The sequence below is a fragment of the Staurois parvus genome, unplaced genomic scaffold (assembly GCF_062004578.1).
Source record: "Staurois parvus isolate SC_StPar_1 unplaced genomic scaffold, SC_StPar_1.0 ptg000145l, whole genome shotgun sequence".
Taxonomy (NCBI): Eukaryota; Metazoa; Chordata; class Amphibia; order Anura; family Ranidae; genus Staurois; species Staurois parvus.
The window spans coordinates 18,253,376-18,275,600 of record NW_028317941.1 but is presented as its reverse complement, the minus strand read 5'-3'; the positions used below and the strand labels follow the sequence as shown (position 1 = coordinate 18,275,600).

Below are 22,225 nucleotides of genomic sequence, written 5' to 3'. Positions count from 1 at the left end.
ATGGATTCTAAGTATTTGAGTCGAAAACAACGAATCAATCTGAAATTATTGTGAAGAATAGCTGGTTCTATTCTGATGGAAATTCAAATTTTGGAAGACTGCTATAATCTTTCTGTTTTATTCTAATCTATTTGAAATTCGAATTTCAAAATTCAAATTTCAGAAGATGGCTATATTCTTTCCATTTTATTCTATTCTATTCTTTTCTATTTCTTTATTTTCTGTTCTTTTCTATTCTGTTTTGTTCTATTCTACTGTTGTTGAAATTTGATTTTTTTCCAATGGATTCGAAGTATTTGAATCAAAAATATCAAGTCAATTCATATTCATTGGGAAGAATAGTTGGTCCTATTCTATTCGAAATTTGAATTTCAACATTGCTACATTATTTCTATTTTATTCTATTCTACTCTATTTGAAATTTGAATTTCAAAATTAAAATTTCGAAAGATGGCTATATTCTATTTGTTCTTTTATTTTCTATTCTATTTTATTCTATTCATTTCTATTCTATTTGATATTTGAATTTCAAAATATATTCCTTCTATTCTAATCTATGCTATTTATTCTATTCTATTTTTCTGTTCTATTCCTTTCTATTCTTTTATTTTATTTTCTATTCTATTCTGTGTTATTCTATTCTTTTCTATTCTGTTTTACTTCATTCTATTCTTTTCAAAAATTGAATTTTTAAATTTAAATTTTGTAAGACGGCTACATTTTTCTATTCTATTCTTTTCTACTCTATTTTATTCTATTATTTTATTTTCTATTCTAATCTTTTCTATTCAGTTTTTTCTATTCTATTCTTTTATTTTCTATTCTGTGTTATTCTATTCTTTTCAAAATTAAAATTTTCAGAAGATGGCTATATTCTAATACACACAGTCTTTGAAGGAAACCAGCAATAGTCAGCAATATGTTTACATTTTGAATTTGTTTTCTAACTCGATTTGAATTCGGATGAACTTTTTTTTCATTATTTTGGATGCATTTAAATTCATATTCATACTATGGTGTTTAGGAAATTCAGATACATCCTAATCTAAAAATATTTAAAAATGTGTCTGAATCTTTAGCTAGTCTGTGAGATATGGTTTCCTGCAAATGAACAATGCAGAGTTCTGCCTTTTCCTTAGCACCTTTTACTAACACACCTTTGTTGGTTCAAGGCTTCAGTCTTAGTTATGCTAAACAGTCTCTTGTATTAGTGTCCCTTCAAAGAGAAGTTCAGAATTAAAAAAAAAATAAGAACTGAGCTGATAAACTTAGTTCTACTGTGAGCAGAGAGCGGGGACTGTCAGTCTCCGGCTCGCTGCTCTGACTCCACATGCTCACTAGAGCACTTAGCTGTGGAGGGGAGCTGCTGGCTTGGGCTCATAGTGGCTTGCTGAGAGACTAAGCCAGCTGCCAATCCAGGGTTCTGGGCAGATACCAATCATATGCTCGGGATCTTTCAGAGCCTGGACCGCCTCTGTGACGTTGGCCGATAGAAAAACGTTAGCTTCAGAACTAACTGCACTCCTGCGATGCATAAGAGAAGTACAGCCAAAATAGTTTTGGCTATACTTCTACTTTAGGAATGCTGTATATTGTTCAGGCAGTCGCAAATAATGTTCATGGAAGGTGGCAGATAGGTGGCAGAGACTCTTACTTCTACTGCATTAGGCTACGTTCACACTAGCGTTGTGTGCAGGCGGCAGAGAGGTGTTTGGGAAGCGTTTTTACCGCTTCCCAAACGCCTCTGCCAATTCTGCACATTACAGCACATGGTGCTGTTCTAACGGGAGTGTTTGCATCGCGGCAAAACGGACGCCTTTGGTCGAGTCAGGAGGTGTTGAAGCCTCCTATTCTAGTCTATGGTGCCGCTCCGCAAACGCCAAGCCGGTGTTTGCGGTGCGGTTGCGACGCGGTTGCGGGGCGTTTGCGGAGCGGTAACACCATTCAAACTGCATTATAGGCGTTTGTGGGGCGTTTAACGCTCGGCAAACACCTAGCAACCAACGCTAAACCGCGCATGCGGTGTTTGCGGAGCGTTAAAAAGTGCTCCACAAACGCCGGACCAACGCTTGCCAAACACTATAGGGGCGTTTGGCAAGCGTTGGTAAAACAGCCAAGTGTGAACGAGCCCTTATTGTTTGAAAGTGAAACAATTGACATGCAGTATGCAGTTCTGTCCCATAGGTCTGACAGATTGCTGGAGAATGCATTTCTAGTAGATTCATAGTTTTCTCCAAGCTTCTGAGTTGGTTTTATTTTGCATTTGGGTTTCACACTGCTCTGCAATATCTGTAGAATCAGCTCCCTGTATGGCTGTGTGGTCAGAAACATGATGCACTTGCATTGCTTCAGCAACAGATGAGATCATAGAGCCTTGTCTAGACGTTTTATACTTATTGCTGAAAATTGGTATTGTCTCTTTAAAATGTTGAACAGCGATTTAGACAGGCAGAGTAATGCAAACACTTACATAAGCCTCCTGTATTTCATGAGTGGTTAATGTGTGCTCTCACAAAATGTGGTTGGTAGAATGCTGGAACAGTAACTAATAATGCTTTGGCCAGGCCACCAGTGTCCTAGCAACTAATGATGCTGTGCGGCAACAGTTACTAAGTTGCTGACTTATACAATGTCATTGGTTGGTTGCGCCATAATGACCAATAATGCTGTGTGTCTTTTGCCTTCAGCATCCTAGCAACCAGCTTAGTAATGCTGTTCTGTGTATACAGGGCAACATTACTGAGTTGTAGGGAGGATGGCACAATCGATCAAATGGGGTCGATCAAATCCATCACTATCTGTCACTGTTTGTCCATGCCAGTTTTGTCTCAATTGATCAATGTCTGATTTGATCATTATATTGAAACAGACATCAATCGTTCAATTATATCACACAATGTATGGCCACCATTAGGGAACATATAAACTCAGGGGCCATAAAAATCACGTTTACACAGAAAGAGTCAGAGAATAACAAATTACCCTTTTTTGGACTGTGCCATGTTAAGGAGGGGGTGCCTTGGACAAGGAGGTCTAAAAGAAACCTACCCACACAGACCAGTATCTCCCTTTTGACTCCCACCACCTACTGAAAAACGAAAATAGGGGTTTTTAGGACTCTTCGACATTGGGCTTAAATATGTAACACCCTCCAGTGTAGATAGGTTTTTTTGTACAGTTAGAGGTTTGCTAGCAGCCTGGGTATGAGTCAGCCTAGAAGTGCATCAGCGAGGTTACTTGATGTTAAGGCTGGAGGACTCTACAGGTCAGTTTTCTGATACCTCCCTCTGCTCTAGAAACTTGGAGAATTTTCTAGAAGTCAGTAGGCAGGGGTGAGGAGGGGCTGATCTGCAAACATAGGAGAACCTGGCCAACCTCCAGACAGAAGATCTGGCATGGCGGCTAGGTGAGCCCTTAACCACTTCAAGTCCGGACACTTGACCCCCTTCCAGTTCAGGCCAATTTTCAGCACTATCACGCTTTGAGATGACAATTACTCAGTCATGCAACACTCTACCCATATGAAATTTTTGTCCTTTTTTTGAGACAGGTAGAGCTTTCTTTTGGTGGTGTTTGATCACCACTGGATCTTTAATTTTTTGCTATATAAATGAAAATATACCGAAAATATTGAAAAAAAATAATTTTTTGCTAAGTTTTTGTTATAAAATTTTGCAAATAGATAATTTTTCTTCATAAATGTAGGCCAAAATGTATTCTCCTACATTTTTGGGGTAAAAATAACCCAAAAAATGTATATTGTTTAGTCTGTATGAAAGCTATAGAATCTACAAACTATGGAATATATATTTGAAAATTGATCAGTTGAGGTGGTATAGCATATGGCAGTGATCATGATGCTGTTATAGGGTATAGCGGTGATCAGGACAATAGCATGAGCTATGGAGGTGATCAGGTCTCTAGTACAGCAGTAGCCAGGACGCTTTTATGGGGTATGAGGGTGATCAGGATGCTGGTATAGGGTATGGAAGTTATCAGGGCGCTGTTATGGTGTATGGTAGTGATCCGAACGCTAGTATGGGGTATGGTGGTGATCAGGGTGATGGTTTGGGGTATGGCGGTGATCAGGACACTGGTATGGGGTATGGCGGTGATCTGGACACTGGTATGGCATATGGGGTAATCAGGATGTTTCTATGGGGCATGGTGGTGATCAGGATGCTGGTATGGGGTACGACGAAGATCAGGGCGCTGGTATGGTGCATGGCGGTGATCAAGGCACTGGTATGGTGTATGGAGGTGAACAGGGTGCTGGTATGGCATATGGCAGTGATCAGGGTGTTGGTTTGGGGTATGGCGGTGATCAGGACACTGGTATGGCGGTGATCAGGACATTGGTATGGTGTATGAGGGTGTTTTGTGTCCACTGGGACAGGCGACAGGGCTTCCTTGCATTAATTATAATTATAATTATATAATAATAATTATAAATAATTATAAAATATATAAATAATTATAAATATAATTATTATTGATATTGTGGGGCAGCCATCAGGGATACACGGGCACTAAACTGGGGCTGAAAGGCTGCTGTAAACGCACATCCTGCAGAATTGCTTCTCCCTGCTCTCACACTGAGAGCAGAGAGAATCAATCTTTACTTCCAGTTTCATTGTTTACTATGTGAGTGCTGTGATTGGTCATGTGATCTGATGTGTTCAGGTAACAGGCATGCTCTGTGAGCCGTGCAGGAGCCATCAATGCAGACTGACGTATAGGAACATTAACATCGGTGCTGCTTCCTGTACGCCGTCTATGTAGAATGGGTGGAGGGGAAGAGGTTAAATATGAGAGAGCCTGGTCAGCAGGGGAGTAGGATGGAAGATGGAGTGAGGAGGTGCTGCTGGTGTGGAGCATGAGAGGGGGCCTTGGAGGAGGGAGGTCTGCCTACAGGCTGGAATCTGGGAAGCTGGACCTCCACTATCCCACAGTCTACTGAAGAAACACAGCTTATCAGCAGTGAAAGAATCTAGCCCAGTGTAAGGCCTGAAAGCAGCTTCAACCTTTACAGCTACAGGAACAGCACAGTATGAGTACCTCTACACCCCTTGGGCCAAAGAGGGGAGAGGGCGGTCAGGTGCAATACCCAACTGGTTCTCCATGGGACTACATTATTTGTGTGTCTCGGAATCCTTTGCACTGGACAGCCAGGTGGATGAGGAAATTTTCATCTGGAATCTGAGGAGGTTCATTTAAGGAGACCAAGTGCTCCTTGCAGAGACTGTGCTGTGTGTGACTGTGCTGTTTCTTAGAGCCGCTCCTGAAGGAGTAGGGAGTCCAGGATCTATTCTTCTGATCTTTTGTGCTTTTTGCTTAACCACTTGCCCTCTTTAGGATTTACCCCCCTTCCTGACCAGGCCATTTTTGTGTTACGGTGCTGCGTTATTTTAACTAACAATTGCGCTGTCATGCAACGCTGCACCCAAATTAAATTTCAATCCTTTTTTTCCCATGAATTGAGCTTTCTTTTGGTGGTATTTGATCACCTGTGCATTTTTCATTTTGTGCGCTATAAACAAAAAAAGGCCAACAATTTTAAGAAAAACACAATATTTTGGAATTTTTGCTATTAAACGTCCAGTAAAAAAATTTTAAAAATCAAATTTTGTCATAAATTTAGGCCAAAATGTATTCTGCTACATGTCTTTGCTAAACAAAATCCCAATATGTGTAAATTAATTGGTTTACATGAAAGTAATAGCGTTTACAAATGGCGGTATAGATAATGGGATTTTTTTTTCTACTAGTAATTGCGGCAATCAGAAACTGTTAGTGGGACTGCAGCGGACATTCTGACACTGGGGGGGAACTAACTTGGTGTCACTGACATCTCCAGTGACACCAACACAGTAATCAGTGCTAAAAAAACAACACTGTGCTAATGGCACTGGGCAGAAAGGGGTTAATGTGATGGGCGATCAAAGGGTTAAGTGTGTGCTGTGTGTGTGTTTTACTAGGGGGCGGGGGTGTTCTTTACTGTAAGCACACTGATCGGAATGGCTGTACTGTGCAAAGCCATCTCGAGCAGTATGCTCGAGCTGACAGGGAAGATGATTGTTTGTAAACAAAACAATCTTCCTCCCCGTCGGAGATGCTTGGTAATCACCAGGTGCCAGCAGGTAATTATGAACAGAGGTGCGGATACAGCGTGCGCGCCCCCTACTCGGAAATGCAAAATTATGTACAGTCAGGTCCATAAATATTGGGCTCTATACACCACCACAATGGATTTGAAATTAAACAAACAAGATTTGCTTTAACTGCAGACTGTCAGCTTTAATGTGAGGGCATTTACATCCAAATCAGATGAACAGTGTAGGAATTACAACAGTTTGCATATCTGCCTCCCACTTGTTAAGGGACCAAATGTAATGGGACAATTGGCTTCTCAGCTGTTCCATGGCCAGGTGTGTGTTATTCCTTCATTATCCCAATTACAATGAGCAGATAAAAGGTCCAGCGTTCATTTCAAGTGTACTATTTGCATTTGGAATCTGTTGATGTCAACTCTCAAGATGAGATCCAAAGAGCTGTCACTATCAGTGAAGCAAGCCATCATTAGGCGTGGCCTAATCAGAGAGACAGCAAAAACATTAGGCGTGGCCAAAACAACTGTTTGAAACATTCTTAAAAAGAAGAATCGCACCGGTGAGCTCAGGAACACCAAAAGACCCGGAAGACCACGGAAAACAACTGTGGTGGATGACCGAAGAATTCTTTCCCTGGTGAAGAAAACACCCTTCACAACAGTTGGCCAGGTCAAGAACACTCTCCAGGAGGTAGGTGTATGTGTGTCAAAGTCAACAATCAAGAGAAGACTTCACCAGAGTGAATACAGAGGGTTCACCACAAGATGTAAACCATTGGTGAGCCTCAAAAACAGGAAGGCCAGATTAGAGTTTGCCAAACGACATCTAAAAAAGCCTTCACAGTTCTGGAACAACATCCTATGGACAGATGAGACCAAGATCAACTTGTACCAGAGTGATGGGAAGAGAAGAGTATGGAGAAGGAAAGGAACTGCTCATGATCCTAAGCATACCACCTCATCAGTGAAGCATGGTGGTGGTAGTGTCATGGCGTGGGCATATATGGCTGCCAATGGAACTGGTTCTCTTGTATTTATTGATGATGTGACTGCTGACAAAAGCAGCAGGATGAATTCTGAAGTGTTTCGGCCAATATTATCTGCTCATATTCAGCCAAATTCTTCAGAACTCATTGGATGCTGTTTCACAGTGCAGATGGACAATGACCCAAAGCATACTGCAAAAGCAACCAAAGAGTTTTTTAAGGGAAAGAAGTGGAATGTTATGCAATGGCCAAGTCAATCACCTGACCTGAATCCGATTGGGCATGCATTTCACTTGCTGAAGACAAAACTGAAGGGAAAATGCCCCAAGAACAAGCAGGAACTGAAGACAGTTGCAGTAGAGGCCTGGCAGAGCATCACCAGGGATGAAACCCAGCATCTGGTGATGTCTATGCATTCCAGACTTCAAGCTGTAATTGACTGCAAAGGATTTGCAACCAAGTATTAAAAAGTGAAAGTTTGATTTCTGATTATTATTCTGTCCCATTACTTTTGGTCCCTTAACAAGTGGGAGGCACATATGCAAACTGTTGTAATTCCTACACCGTTCACCTGATTTGGATGTAAATACCCTCACATTAAAGCTGACAGTCTGCAGTTAAAGCATATCTTGTTTGTTTAATTTCAAATCCATTGTGGTGGTGTATAGAGCCAAAAATGTTAGAATTGTGTCGATGTCCCAATATTTATGGACCTGACTGTATATATACGTGATTTCGCGCACAGGTGCCACTCTGTAGCAGTATATCTGCTATAGGGCAGTCCTTAAGCGGTTAATTTTCCATTTTTGTGTCTAAGAAGTTGTTCTCCAAGTTGTTTCTGTGCCATTGGGCATCCCATATACCCCTAGACCCCATCCAAGCTGATAACCCCTAATAAAAGCAAAAACCAAGCTCATGGAATGTTTTATGACTGTGGATACAAGTGTGGAAAATGTATGTTGTCTGCCTGTGCAGAGCTTAGGGGGACCCAAAAACTCAGCAGCCCTCAGGAGGGTAGTGCTACAGATTGAAACAACAGAGTAGACACAGAACACAGACATCTAAGGAGTACCTTGAAATTTAGTGGCAACCCAAACTGGGCTTCTGTTAAAGCATCCACAAAGTCAAGCAAAATTATAGGACCATCAAACAAAGGAGAGAAGTAAAATATATGGAATAATATATTCTGTACTTGTACAATGTGTCCAGGGCAAAGATGGCAAGTTGCACTTGCACTACTTTTGCCACATTCCAGTACAGCATATTGAAATGAAAGGGCTTTCAAAACCAGAATGCATGGGACTGTGTGCATTCCAGTGTGAACTGGCCCTCAAACTGGTGCACACAGTTTGAGGGTTAACAGTGGCAAAGGAAAAAAATGACCCTGCAATGGTGGTGTTGTGGGGAAGGAAAATGTCCCTGCTTTGGTGTTGTCACTGGAAGGAACATGTACCTGCAACAGTGGTGCCACTGAAATGAAAAAATACTCTTGCTTCAGTGGTGTCATTGAAAGAAAAATCTCCTTGCGTCTGTGGTGTCACTGAAAGTAAACAATGTCCCTGCGTTGGTGTCAGTGAAAGTAAAAAATGTCTCTGGGTCTGCGTTGTCACAGAAGGGAAAAATGTCCCTGCATCTGTAGTGTCACTGAAAGGAAAAAACCTACCAGCGTCTGTGGTGTCACCAAAAGTATAAAATGTCCCTGCATCAGTGGTGTCACTGAAAGGAAAAAACCTACCAGCGTCTGTGGTGTCACCAAAAGTATAAAATGTCCCTGCATCAGTGGTGTCACTGAAAGAAACAATACTCCTACATATGTGGTCTCACTGAAAGAAAAGAAAGCCCCTGAGGCTGTGGTATCAGTCTGAGGAAGACTTACTGTGCCATCTATAGTATGTCAGTAGGATGATGCAGGGGAGCTTTGAAAGAAAGGGATTTGGAGGGACTCTGAGGTAGGAAGGAGGCTTAAGAGCTCTAAAGAGCAGGTTAAGGGTTTTTGGGGTATAAGGAAGAGATCTAGGGCTGAGTTCTCCCACCACCCCCAATGTACGTACTCAGACCTCCTCCTCAGTGCAGTGTCTGCTGGCAATGTAGGTAGCTTCTTCTACTGCCCATCTCTGGTCATGTGATATGTCACATGACAGGGGGAGTCAGGAAGTAGGAAAATCTGCCCTCATTCCCTAGTGCTGCCACATTGAAAATTATGCTATTATTATTATACAGGATTTATATAGTGCCAACAGTTTGCTCAGCACTTTACAATATAACAGGAGATAAGACAGCAACAATACAGTTCAATACAAGAGGGTTAGGAGGGCCCTGCTCCTTGGAGCTTACAATCTAGGAGGGAGGGGCTAGTGGTACAAAAGGTAGTAACTGTGGGGGATGGACTGGTAGGAGGAGTAGAAGATTCCATTATTAGCTGAGAGCAGGATAGGCTTCTATCCTGCTCAGCAGAGTAAACAATAGTCTGATAAATTGGGGTAGAGAGTTCCAGAGGATGGGGGAGCTCTGGAGAAGTCCTGGGGACGAGCATGGGAGGAGGAGACAAGGGAGCTAGAGAGCAGGAGGTCATGTGAGGAGTGGAGAGTACGATTTGGGTGATATTTGGAGACAGGATTGGTGATGTAATTTGGAGCAGAGTTATAAATGGCTTTATATGTTATTGTTAATGTTTTGAATTTTATCAGTTGGGCAATGGGAAGCCAGTGGAGGGATTGGCAGAGAGGAGTGGCAGATACAGAATGGTTAGTAAGGTGGATGAGTCTGGCAGCAGCATTCATGATAGACTGAAGAGGGTATAGCCTGCGATTCGGTAGGCCAATGAGGGGGGAGTTACAATAGTCAAGGCGAGATATAACAAGGGAGTGAATAAGTGGTTTCCGAGGTTAGGAATGGGCGTATCTTGGAGATGTGGCGGAGGTGAAGTCTACAAGGTTTGGACAGCGATTGGATTTGGGGCTGAAAGGACAGATTGGAGTCTAGGATTACACCTAGTACCCTGGCATGAGAGGAGGGATTGATGATTGTGTTATTGATCTTGATGGAAAAGTCAGGGGAGGGGGCACGGGCTGGGGGGAATACTAAGAGCTCAGTTTTGGAAAGACTGATTTTGAGGAAGTGGAGTGACATCCATGCCGATATGTCGCTTAGTACGTTAGTACTGTGAGAGGAGACTGAAAGGGTGAGGTGAGGAGTAGAACGATAGATTTGTGTGTCATCAGCATAGAGATGGTACTTAAAGCCATGGGAGTTTATTAAGTAACCAATGGAGGAGGTGTAGATGGAGAAGAGTAGGGGTCCAAGGACAGAACCTTGAGGGACCCCTACAGAATAAGGGAGTGGAGAGGAGGAGCCAGAGTTATAGGTAACGCTGAAGGAGTGCTGCGATAGGTAGGAGCAGAACCAGGAGAGAGCAGAGTCTCGGAGGCCAAGAGAGTGGAATTTTTTGAGGAGGAGGGGATGGTCAACAGTATCAAAAGCCAGAGAGGTCAAGTAGTAAGAGTACGGAGTAGTGTCCATTGGTTTTAGCAGGTAGTAGATCATTAGTGAGTTTTAGTAGGGCAGTTTCAGTGGAGTGTAGTGAGCAAAAGCCAGACTGTAAAGGGTCAAGAAGGTTGTTGTCAGTGAGGTAGGAGCTCAGGCTATTGTAGACTAAGCGTTCTAAGAGTTTAGAGGTAAACTGGAGCAGGGAGATGGGTCTTAAGTTGTTCAGGTTGGTGGGGTCCAGGGAGGGCTTTTTAAGTATGGGAGTGATGTGTGCATGCTTTAGAGGGGAGGAGAAGGCACCGTTAGAGAGGCAGAGATTGGAGATATGAGTGAGGGAGCATAGAGTGGAAGAAGAGGGTGACCGTAGTAGTTGTGAGGGGACAGGATCCAGGGGGCAGGTAGTGAGACGGGTTTCTGAGAAAACCTTAGTGACCTCTTCGGTAGTAGCAAGGTCAAAAGAGGAAAGTGTTGAAGGAGGTTTAGTATAAGGTATGCTAAGTGGGATAGATGTCTGGGCAGCAGAGATGCCCCTACGAATTGCATCAATCTTGTTTTTGAAATGATTTGCAACCTCGTAAGCAGCTAGTGAGGTACTGGGTGGAGGTGGAGAAAGTAGAGAGTTAAAAGTGGAGAAGAGACGACGAGGACTGGATGACAAGCTATTGATGAGAGTGACAAAGTAGGGTTGTTTGGCAGCATGGAGGGAGGAATTGTATGTTAAGAAAGCAGATTTATATAGGGTGAAAGCTTGGTGAGATTTAGCATTACGCCACAATCGCTCCACCGCAGGACTATGTTGTTTAAGATTTCTGGTGTTGTCAGTCTGCCAAGGTTGTAATGGTCGGGGCCTGATGCTTCGTATTGTTAGAGGAGCAAGTGAGTCTAGTGTGGATGAAAGCAAACTGTTGTAGACAGCAGTGGCCAGGTCAGGGCAGGACAGGGGAGAGATTATGTCATAGAGTTGGTCAGTTGCAGAGTGGAAAGGAGCAGGGTTCAAGTTGTGAAGATTTCTGCGGGTAATTGTTTGATGCTTGGAGGGATAGGTGTTTGAAGATGAGGACACTGTGAAGGTGGTGAGATGAGGAAAGGGGGTGTTTGTGAGGTTGTAGGGTCTAATGTATTCCCATCAGAGTGAGTGGTGGAATGTGTCCATTGTGCTAAGGCAAAAGATGAGGCTAGGTTGAAGAGTTGGGATGTAGCTGGGTTGTTCACATTACCGGGGATGTTAAAATCTCCAAGAATGATAGTGGGTAGTTTAGAGGAGAGAAAGTAGGGTAGCCAGGTGGAGAAATCATCAAGAAAGCGGGACACCGGTCCAGGAGGCTGATAGAACACTGCAATCCTCAGAGAAATGGAAGAAAACAGCCGAATGCAGTGAGTCTCGAAAGAAGAGAAGGATAGAGAGAGAGGGTTATGGAGGATTTGAAAGGTGCTTAGTGGAGATAGAAGCAAACCAACCCCACCTCCTTTCCAACCACTGGGTCTGGGTGAGTGGGTCCAGAGGAGGCCTTCATAGGAAAGTGCTGTGGGAGAAGAAGAATCTGTTGCTTGAAGCCAGGTTTCTGTAATTGCTAGTAGGTTAAGGGAGCGGGAAACAAAAAGGTCATGAACAGAGGTGAGCTTATTACAGACAGAGCGGGCATTCCAGAGCGCACATGAAAAAGGGAGGGTGGTTTTTGGGAGCATGGGGACTGATATTAAATTGAGTGGATTGCGGCTATTCCTGGAGGAAAGAGGGTGCCTGGTGTTGGGGTGAAATAGTGGAGGACCAGGATTTGGGGAGATATCCCCAGAGGTTAGGAGAAGAAGAAGGGTGATAAAAGTAAGATAGGAGTGGGATATATACGTGTGTACATGCCTTCCAGTCCTGGTGTTTGGGTCAGCAGGAGAGTGAAGTATCAGCAGGAGGTGATGAGAGCAGTAGTAGGGAGATGGTAGCAGTGATGGTGAGATGTATAAGCTTTGAGGTGGAACAGAGGGGTAAAGAGATGAGATTTTGGGAACGCAGGATAGTAATATGAAAAGGAGGAGTAGAGATGGCAAATTAAAAGGTACATGGAGTGGGACTCAGACTTGTAGGAAATGTTTCCCAGGGTGTTTGCTAGCAGTCCATCCAGCATGCAGTACAGTTCGTTGTTGTATCTCCCTGCTGCTTCAAAAATTATTGAAAATTATGTTTTTTTACCGTGGCTGCCCACTCTCTTCCACCCACAGCAGGCTGCCATTGGAAGGAGGTGAGAACAGAATCCTCCCACCAGCAGCTATTGAGGCCCCCTGCTCCTTCTGACAGGTATGATGTTGCAGTCACTCCTGTTAGAGAGGCACCAGAGAAGCAAAGGGCTGAAAGTGACAGGAGATATTAGCCCTTTTTGATAGCCGGCGCATGCTCTCTGAAGGAACAGCATACCCGTGCCTGCCGTTCCTTCGAAGCACTGTGCTGTGGGCCAGAACTCCGGCACACATAAGCGGGAGTGACGACATCATGGCTCGGCCAGAGATCGCGAACCCAGAAGGAAGCCCCGGCTGAAGATGGAAGCCCTGGGGAGCCGCGACAGCTAGGGTTGCCACCTCATTCCTTTAAAACTGAAGACATAAACAGGTTCTGTAGATGATTAGGGTGTTAATTAAATTCATTTAGAGCCTTATCTGCATTAACTTAGCCCCAGAACCTGTGTAATTAATATATATTTGGCTTTAAAATGATGAGGCAGCAACCCTAGTGACCGCGCGCCGCTGGAAGGCTTCGTAATGTGATAGTAAGCAATGCATACTAGGCTAGCACATTATGCCTTTACCTTGCATGGTTTTTTTCCTTTTGGATGCAGTTTACTACCGCTTAAAAAAAAAAAGACATGAATTCCCTTACAAAAATGGGCTGTCCCCTTGCGGTCTGTGCTTTCCAATGAGGCGAATCATTCCTAGCAATGTCACTGTATGGTCTATGGCATGAAGTTCAGTCCTCCAGCCGCACAGTGGCAGTGTGGAACCGCAGTACAGGAGGACGGCACCCGCCCCCGTTGCTATAGACTTGCAGTTTGTTTACTTCCGCTCTCGGATTCCAGGCGGAGATAACGATTGTGTACGGGTAATGGCTGAATGAGAGGACTGGAGGGGGAGCAGCTGAGCTCCAGCCACCGGGATCCCGGGTATGGCCACCGAGGAGGAGGAGAATGTAGTGCCCGGTAAGTTCGGGAAGCAGCAGCAGCAGCAGCAGCATCTCACCCTACATCCATGTCATGGGACTCTCATTGACAGCATCTATCGCACAGTGTGACAGGCAGCAGCCTGATCTGATACTGCAGTGTGACACCATAGACATCTGATATTATCTGCCTGCTGGAGGACTATGACAATCACTGACATGATCCATGGCTCTCTGAACGGCAGGCAGTGACATGGTCTAGGGGGGACTGGAGGCTTTATAATGTGTGACAGTTCCTGACACTCAGGAGAATGTGATGGTCACAGATAACTAAACTGTACCAACCAATGATGTGCTCAGGCATGTTTGGAATAGGATCCGAATGTGTAAACCCACCAGGAATCTGTCACCTGCATGGGCCAATCATCTCAACTGGGGGGGGAGTCAAGAATATTAAACATACCGGTAAATTAAAATCACTAGACAACAAATCTTTTGGTGGTTACAATAGACCCCTTCAAACGAGCACAAATATCATTTCAGAATGACTGTATCACATAGGAATCTTGAGAAATTTGAAACAAACTTTTTATGAATTTAACATATTTAATTGGAGGGCTCGCACACGTGGAGTGACTCACCAATGACGACCTGTATATACCCCTTCATTTTCAGGCCACGTTATAGTTTTCAGTGCTGTAATAGTTAGACTGACAACTTAAATTAATTGTGTGTATATTTTAGACACAAATTTCTGCTAGCAGCATTTAAAGTATAACTAAAGGCAACATTTTTTTTTCAGTCTTAAATAAAGTGGAGATGGATTAGGACACCTGGTAGTTTTTACTGCTGCTTGTTCACCATTATCAATGAAAGTGAAAGTAAAAGAAAATCCAAAATTTTAGGTTGTCCCAGAACAGTAATAGAGAGGAAATCTTCAAATGGGGACACTATTTCTTGTGACCTGGGGTCCCCAAGAAATTCCATAAATTTGCAGAGATTTCCTCTCATGTCCTGTTTGGCTATGGGACAGGAAGTGAAGGTAAATCTTGCCAATGGGACAATGATGGCAAAAATAAACTTTACAGGGGTTATAACTTTCTCCAAAATGAAAAAAATAAATCTGCTTATGTACAGTGGCCGAGTGAGACAAGCATCATTCTGGGAGAATGTATAAATGTATGGGTACATCCTCCTTCAAGCATGCCTCATATGCTCCCCTGGGGGCACAGAGTAGTGCAGTCTGTGACTGCTGTGTCCACTGATCGGTGTACTGGGCCACTGTGCTTTATGCTGGTACAATGTAATCGCTGTGACCAGTGACAGCAATCACATGTCCAGTAGTAAACATTAATAACACCATTGCCTACTACTGTGATCTCTGTGATTGGTCACAGTATTCACACGGTACAGGCCCATTCACAGCTATCACAAATGTATACAATAGCATTATGAATGGATGCCTTTACACAGTGTAATTGATTACTTAGTGCCCTGAAAAAGTATTCATACTCCTTGAATTTTTCCACATGTTCTCATGTTATAACCAAAAGCATAAATGTATTTTATTGGGATTTTATGTGATAGACCAACACAAAATGGCACATAATTGTGAAGTGGAAGGAAAATGATAAATGGTTTTCAAATATTTTTGTAAAGAAACATCTGAAAAGTGTAGCGTGCATTTGTATTCAGCCCCCCTGAGTCAATACTTTGTAGAACCACCTTTTACTGCAACTACAGCTGCAAGTATTTTTGGGGATGTCTCTACCAGCTTTGCACATCTAGAGAGTGAAATGTTTGTCCATTCTTCTTTACAAAATAGCTCAAGCTCTGTCAGATTGGATGGAGAGTGTCTGTGATCAGCAATTTTCAAGTCTTGCCATAGATTCTCAATTGGATTTAGAGCTAGACTTTGATTGGGCCATTCCACCCCAGTCTCAAGTCTTTTGTAGACTCTAACAGGTTTTCTTCTAAGATTGCCCTGTATTTGGCTCCATGCATCTTCCTATCAACTCTGACCAGTTTCCCTGTCCCTGCAGAAGAAAAGCATCCCCACAACATGAAGCTGCCACCACCATGTTTCACGGTGGGAATGGTGTGTTCAGGGTGATGTGCAGTGTTAGTTTTCCGCCACAAATAGTGTTTTGCTTTTAGGCCAAAAATCTACATTTTGGTCTCATCTGACCAGAGCACCTTCTTCCACATGTTTGCTGTATCCCCCACATGGTTTCTCGCAAACTGAAAAGGGAACTTCTTATTGCTTTCTTTCAACAATGGCTTTCTTCTTGCCACTGTTCCATAAAAGCCAGATTTAGAGAGTGCACAACCAATAGTTTGTGGAGTGTACAACTAATAGTTGTCCTGTGGACAGATTCTCCCACCAGAGCTGTGGATCTCTGCAGCTCCTCCAGAGTTACCATGGGCCTCTTGGCTACTTCTCTGATGAATGCTCTCCTTGTTCGTCCTGTCAGTTTAGGCGGACAGTCACGTGCTGGTAGGTTTGCAGTTGTGCCATACTCTTTCTGTTTTTGGATGATGGATTGAACAGTGCTCCACGAGATGTTCAAAGCATGGCATAATTTTTATAACCTAACCCTGCTTTTAATCTTCTCCACAACTTTATCCCTGACCTTTCTGGTGTGTTCCTTGGCCTTCGTGATGCTGTTTGTTCACTAATGTTCTCTAACAAACTTCTGAGCGCTTCACAGAACAGCTGTATTTATACTGAGTTTAAATTACACACAGGTGGACTCTACTTACTAATTTGACTTCTGAAGGCAATCGGTTCCACTAGATTTTAGCTAGGGGTATCAGAGTAAAGGGGGCTGAATACAAATGCACGCCACACTTTTCAGATATTTATTTGTAAAAAAATGTGAAAACCATTTATCATTTTCCTTCCACTTCACAGTTATGTGCCACTTTGTGTTGGTCTATCACATACAATACAAATAAAAAACATTTATGGTTTTGGTTGTAACAGGACAAAATGTGGAAAGTTAAGGGGTAAGAATACTTTTTCAAGGCACTGTATACTGTGATCATCACTGTAGTAAGCAATCATAGCGTAAAAAAAAAAAAAAAGAGTAGTATAGTGAGGTAACACTGCACTGTTTTGTTGACTGTATCTAAAAAATTATTGTAAAACATACTGTCACCAGAGCAAGTGCAGTGTCACTATGGTGACATTTTACTGCTGTGGTGACCAGCTCTGATATTACTGTGTGTCACTGTCACCAGCCATTAAGTCTGATCACCACTACAGCAGAACAATGTCACCAGACCAGTGCTGCCAGTCAGGGTCCCTAAGTGCTGCCAGTCAGGGTCCCTAGTCATCACCATCCACTCACAATGTTCCTGATCACTGCCCCACCAATCACAGCATCCCTGATCATCACCACACCAGTCATACTACCGTATAATCATTGGTGGTCAGTGATACTTTTAAAGCCTCCCCCACCTTAAAAAGAAACCTTCCCTCCTGTCTTTCATTTGAGGTTCTCCTCGACCCAGAATTGGTAAACAAATCTTATTTGCTCGTAAGACCGCGGGTGGGTTATCTGTCCCAAATCTTCAGTCTTACTATCTGGCAGCCAATATTGCCCCCTTAGCCCATCTTCATGCATCTCACCACTTTCCCTTGTGGGCTACGATAGAGTTGATGGATTCCCACCCGATACCACTCTCATCTTTGCAGTGGCTTCCCTCTACTCATCGACCTTCATCCCTTAGTCTGACGCTAACGCTTTGTCATTGGGATTCTATTAAATATTCCGCTGGTCTCATCTCTGCCCACCTACCGTTACTACGTTTGCTACATAACCCATTATTCCCCTCGGGTTGTGATAACCCTGGACAGTTGGCTTGGTGGCAAGCACATGGCTTCCATGATGTACATTCGATGCTATCTCCCACTCGAATACTCACCTTTGAAACTCTGCACTCCTCTCATGATATCCCATTGCGGGAACATTATGGCTATCTTCAAATCCACCACTTTATCAATACATTAATACAGACGCACTCGGGACCCTACAGGTTGTCCCCCTTTGAAAATCAATGTAGACATAGACCCCATGCTCCGGGCTTAATTTCTCTGGTCTATTCTTCTATTACTTCTAGAACTCCCCCGGTCCGTTCTTATCATCAGCGTTGGCAGTCGGAACTTTGGGGCACTCTAGATCAACAGGATTGGCGGACCATGACCCAAGCGTTATCTAAATGCTCTAGGAATGTTATACTAGAAAATGCTTATAAGGTTCTTTATAGGTGGTATTACACACCTGCTCGTCTGGCTCGTTTTATCCCTACATAGTCCCCGACTTGTTTTTGGGGCTGTCAACAAATGGGTACTATGGTCCATATTTGGTGGACTTGTCCTAAGGTGTGCAGATTGTGGATCAGAGTTTATGCCCTTCTCCGTACTATGTTTCACACAGACATTAAGCGCAACCCGTATGAAGCGCTTTTATTTAAACCATTAGTGGGCCTACTTCGTCCTGAACGGCAGCTGGCATCACACCTGTTTATGGCTACCAAGCTGACGATCGCAAGGGCTTGGAAGACTCCCCTCCTCAGCTTCGAAGCTGTCAAAAGCTGGATGAACTTCATAATGGTCAATGAAAAACTGACGGCTATACTGCTAGACACCCACACAAAATTCCTGCAGACATGGTGTCCCTGGCTTGATATAGCCCAACCATCGAGATTCGACCAGTCCCTTTTGTCGATATAAAATTTACATATCAGTTTCTTTTTCTTTTTTTTCTGCTGCGATCCCCCTGGAGCCCTTTTTGTTTTCGTCTCCTTCCTCTTCGGTCCTCTCTTTCCTTTTGTCTAGTCTGTTTTCATGCTATGTGTACTGATTGTGATTATTGTATGTACTCTCCAGCGCCTCAGGATATGCTTCTTGCCTTGGATAATGCACTAGGTGTGTGCGCCACCTGTTTTCTCTGATTGTGATTATTGCTTTGAGCGCCGCACCAGCAATACTATATCCTTATGCTGGACTCCATCGGGATCCCTGCGTGTGGAATGCCCATTTTTATTCAGAGAGGTTCCATCTCATATCACCTCTGCTTTCTATATGCTATTATAGTGACAATTTTTCCTTAGAGTTTATATTCTCATTGGTCTATAAACGTTTCCCATTTTTGCAACTTTTTGTTTTCTTCCCTTTTTTTTTTTTCCTCTTTCTGTACTCGGCACTTAAGTATGCTGTTTATTTCTATGTCTCTCCATCAGTATATATTTTGTAATATTCATCGAATACTTTGTATGTTTTTTTCCTGTTGGTCAATGTATCTGTTTTTGACTGATTCACTGCTCCTCTCTGTTCTATAATAAAATTCTTTGTAAAAGAAAAAGAAACCTTGCTATCTAGAGTAAGTCAGTGGACATTGGCTTCACTCCCTCCCCTCTGGATATGTGGGTCCCAGACCCTCCAGGTGAGATAGTGGAGTTGGCGGGGGTACACTCACATGTGTAGGGGGGGTCACTTCTGGAGGTCAGTGGAAGCAGCTGTACAACTCGTCAGATTTAGTCCAATGACGGCTACAGCGTGGTTGTCTGGTTCTGGGAGGGTGTCTATTAATGTCCTCCTAGAACCCCCCCCACCCGCGTGTACCCGTGGCGAGAGGTAAAGGGTCAATCACATCGGCCCTTTACCACATGATCAGCTGTGTCCAATCACAGCTGATCACAGTGTAAATAGGTTTGCCGGTTATCAGCAGTCTTCTCACGCAGCGTGAGATGAGAGCCGATTCTCACAGGGACATCTACACTGACAATCAGGGCACTGATTATCTGTGCAGCCCCACAAGTAACAATCAGCGCCCACTGATATTGCATATCAGTGCTGCCTCATCAGCGCACATCATTGAGCGAGAAAAAACATTTTTTTTTTTTTCAAAATGTTTTTTTTTTTCATTTGTTTAGCAAAAAATAAAAAACCCAGTGGTGATCAAATACCACCAAAAGAAAGCTCTGTTAAAAAAAAAGGTAAAAACTTCATATGGCTACAGTGATGTATGACCACACAATTATCATTTAAAGTATGACAGCACTGAAAGCTGAAAATTGGCCTAGACAGGAAGGAGGGTGAAAGTGCCTGGTATTGAAGTGGTTAAAAACCCCCGTTGCTACTGACATGTGGCCTTCAGTGAAAAGGTTAACCCCCCCCCCCCAATAAAGGGTATGAATTGGGGGACGACGACGACTCATGGCTTTTTTTTCTTAAAGGTTGGCTTTTCTGTTTACATTCTGCTGTCAGCAGGGATCAGTCCATGGTTGTTAGGACGCCGACGGAAGTTGGTTCCTTAACAACCAATGGCTCATCCCTGCTGCTGACGGTAGGGATGAGTCGCTGGTTGTTAGGATGCCAGCAGGCTCCAAACAACCAATGCAACCATGGGATATTTTCCACTTACACCTGTTTACATCCATTCCAATCCATTTCAACGGACCTGGATGGAGCCTAGTTCCATTTAAAAAAGTGGACGTGGATGTAAACAGATAATCTGTTTGCCCATAGAAATCAATTGCTGTAAGTTTTTCATCTGTCAGCAGACAGAACATCCATGTGAAAGGGGCCTTACAGTTCTTGCTAGAGGATGAAAAACCTTTGTTGATGTTGATTTTTTTTTTTGGCATGTTTATAGTTCCCCTGCTCAGTGTTGCTTTGAAAAGGAGCAGACTTTCTACATGTTTACTCACACACTGGTGAATGATCCCGTAGAAATGATCCACAGTGTTCCTTACTATGACCAGAAGGATTACACCTTTATATCTTACCAGTAATATTATATCACATGATTTTGTTAAATGCAGATAAAAGATAATCACTTCTTTAAATTGGACCATCACTCCTCTGAGTGTATAGTGTGGTATTAAATCCAAAAACAAAAATTGGTGCTTATGGGTTACCCTGTTACAAAAAAAATGTGTCTTGTATCCCCTGTTCTTATGGGAAGACCTGTAATATGTTTTTTATGCTTGTCTCCTGTGCTCATAGGGTGGCCTATAATAAGAATGTGTGCCCTGTGCATGTCCCCAGATAATGTCAATATTCGCATTGCACACTTTCCTGAATAAGGCTCAGGAGTAGCGGGACCTGATGACATGCCTGATGAAGGGGTCTTGCGTGGCTCCAAAACTTTGCACTTTTTTTCCACTGTGATGTGATCATTCTTCAATAAAGCTTTCTGACAGTACTTAATTATCCCGCTTTACGTTACCACCACCACCACGTGTTGGCGAATATGTACATTGATCTGTGCATGTCCCTTGTGCTGATGCAGTGACCTGTAATGAAAACCTGTCATCTTTGCATGTCCCCTGTGCTTATAGGGTGACCTATTACGAGAACATGTGTCCTTTCTGCTTGTCACTGATGCTTACTGGGGTTACCTGTAACAAGAACATACACTATATTACCAAAAGTATTGGGACGCCTGCCTTTACACACACATGAACTTAAATGGCATCCCAGTCTTAGTACGTATGGTTCAATATTGAGTTGGCCCATCCTTTGCAGCTTTAACAGCTTCAACTCTTCTGGGAAGGCTGTCCACAAGGTTTAGGAGTGTGTCTATGGTAATGTTTTGACCATTCTTCCAGAAGCAAATATGTGAGGTCAGGCACTGATGTCAGTCGAAGAGGACTGGCTTACAGTTTCTTCTTTAATACACCCCAAAGGAATTCTATTGGGCTGAGGTCAGGACTCTGTGCAGGCCAGTTAAGTTCCTCCAACCCAAATTCGCTCATTCATGTCTTTATGGACCTTGCTTTGTGCACTGGTGCACAGTCATGCTGGAACAGGAAGAGGCCAACACCAAACTGTTCCCACAAAGTTGGGAGCATGAAATTGTCCAAAATGTCTTGGTATGTTGATGCCTTAAGAGTTCCCTTAAGTGGAACTAAGGGGCCAAGCCCAACCTCTGAAAAACAACCCCACACCATAATCCCCCCTCCACCAAACTTTACACTTGGCAAAATGCAGTCAGGCTAGTACCTTTCTCCTGGCAACCATCAAACCCAGAAATGTCCATCGGATCGCCAGACAGAGAAGCATGATTCGTCACTCCAGAGAACACGTCTACACTTCTCTAGAGTCCAGCGGCAGCGTGCTTTACAGCACTGCATCCAATTGCACTTGTTGATGCAAGGCTTGGATGTAGCTGCTCAGCCATGGAAACCCATTCCATAAAGCTCTTAATGCACTGTTGTGCATCTGCAATCTGAAGGCCAGACGAAGTTTCGAGGTCTTTATCTATTGACTCTGCAGACAGCGACTTCTGCGCATTGTGTGCTTCAGTGTGCGCTGACCCCGCTCTGTCATTTTACATGGCCTACCACTTCGTGGCTGAGTTGCTGTGTTTCCCATTTGCTTCCATTTTGTTATAATACCACTAACAGTTGACTGAAGAATATTTAGTAGCAAGGAAATTTCATGGATGGACTTCTTGCACAGGTGGCAATCTATCATGGTACCGCGCTTGA

General features: G+C 43.4%; 1 protein-coding gene across 2 annotated transcripts in view; it reads left to right on the top strand.

The window, feature by feature from the left end:
• Window positions 1–13,607: 13,607 nt before the first annotated feature.
• RPGR (retinitis pigmentosa GTPase regulator) overlaps window positions 13,608–22,225 on the top strand; it is a 163,863-nt gene continuing 155,245 nt past the window's right edge. For both annotated transcript variants that reach the window (XM_089673912.1, XM_089673913.1), the window contains exon 1: window positions 13,608–13,763. In XM_089673912.1, coding sequence (XP_089530038.1) covers window positions 13,730–13,763 — 34 coding nt within the window. In that variant the 5' untranslated portion in view covers window positions 13,608–13,729. The remainder of the gene's footprint in view (window positions 13,764–22,225) is intronic.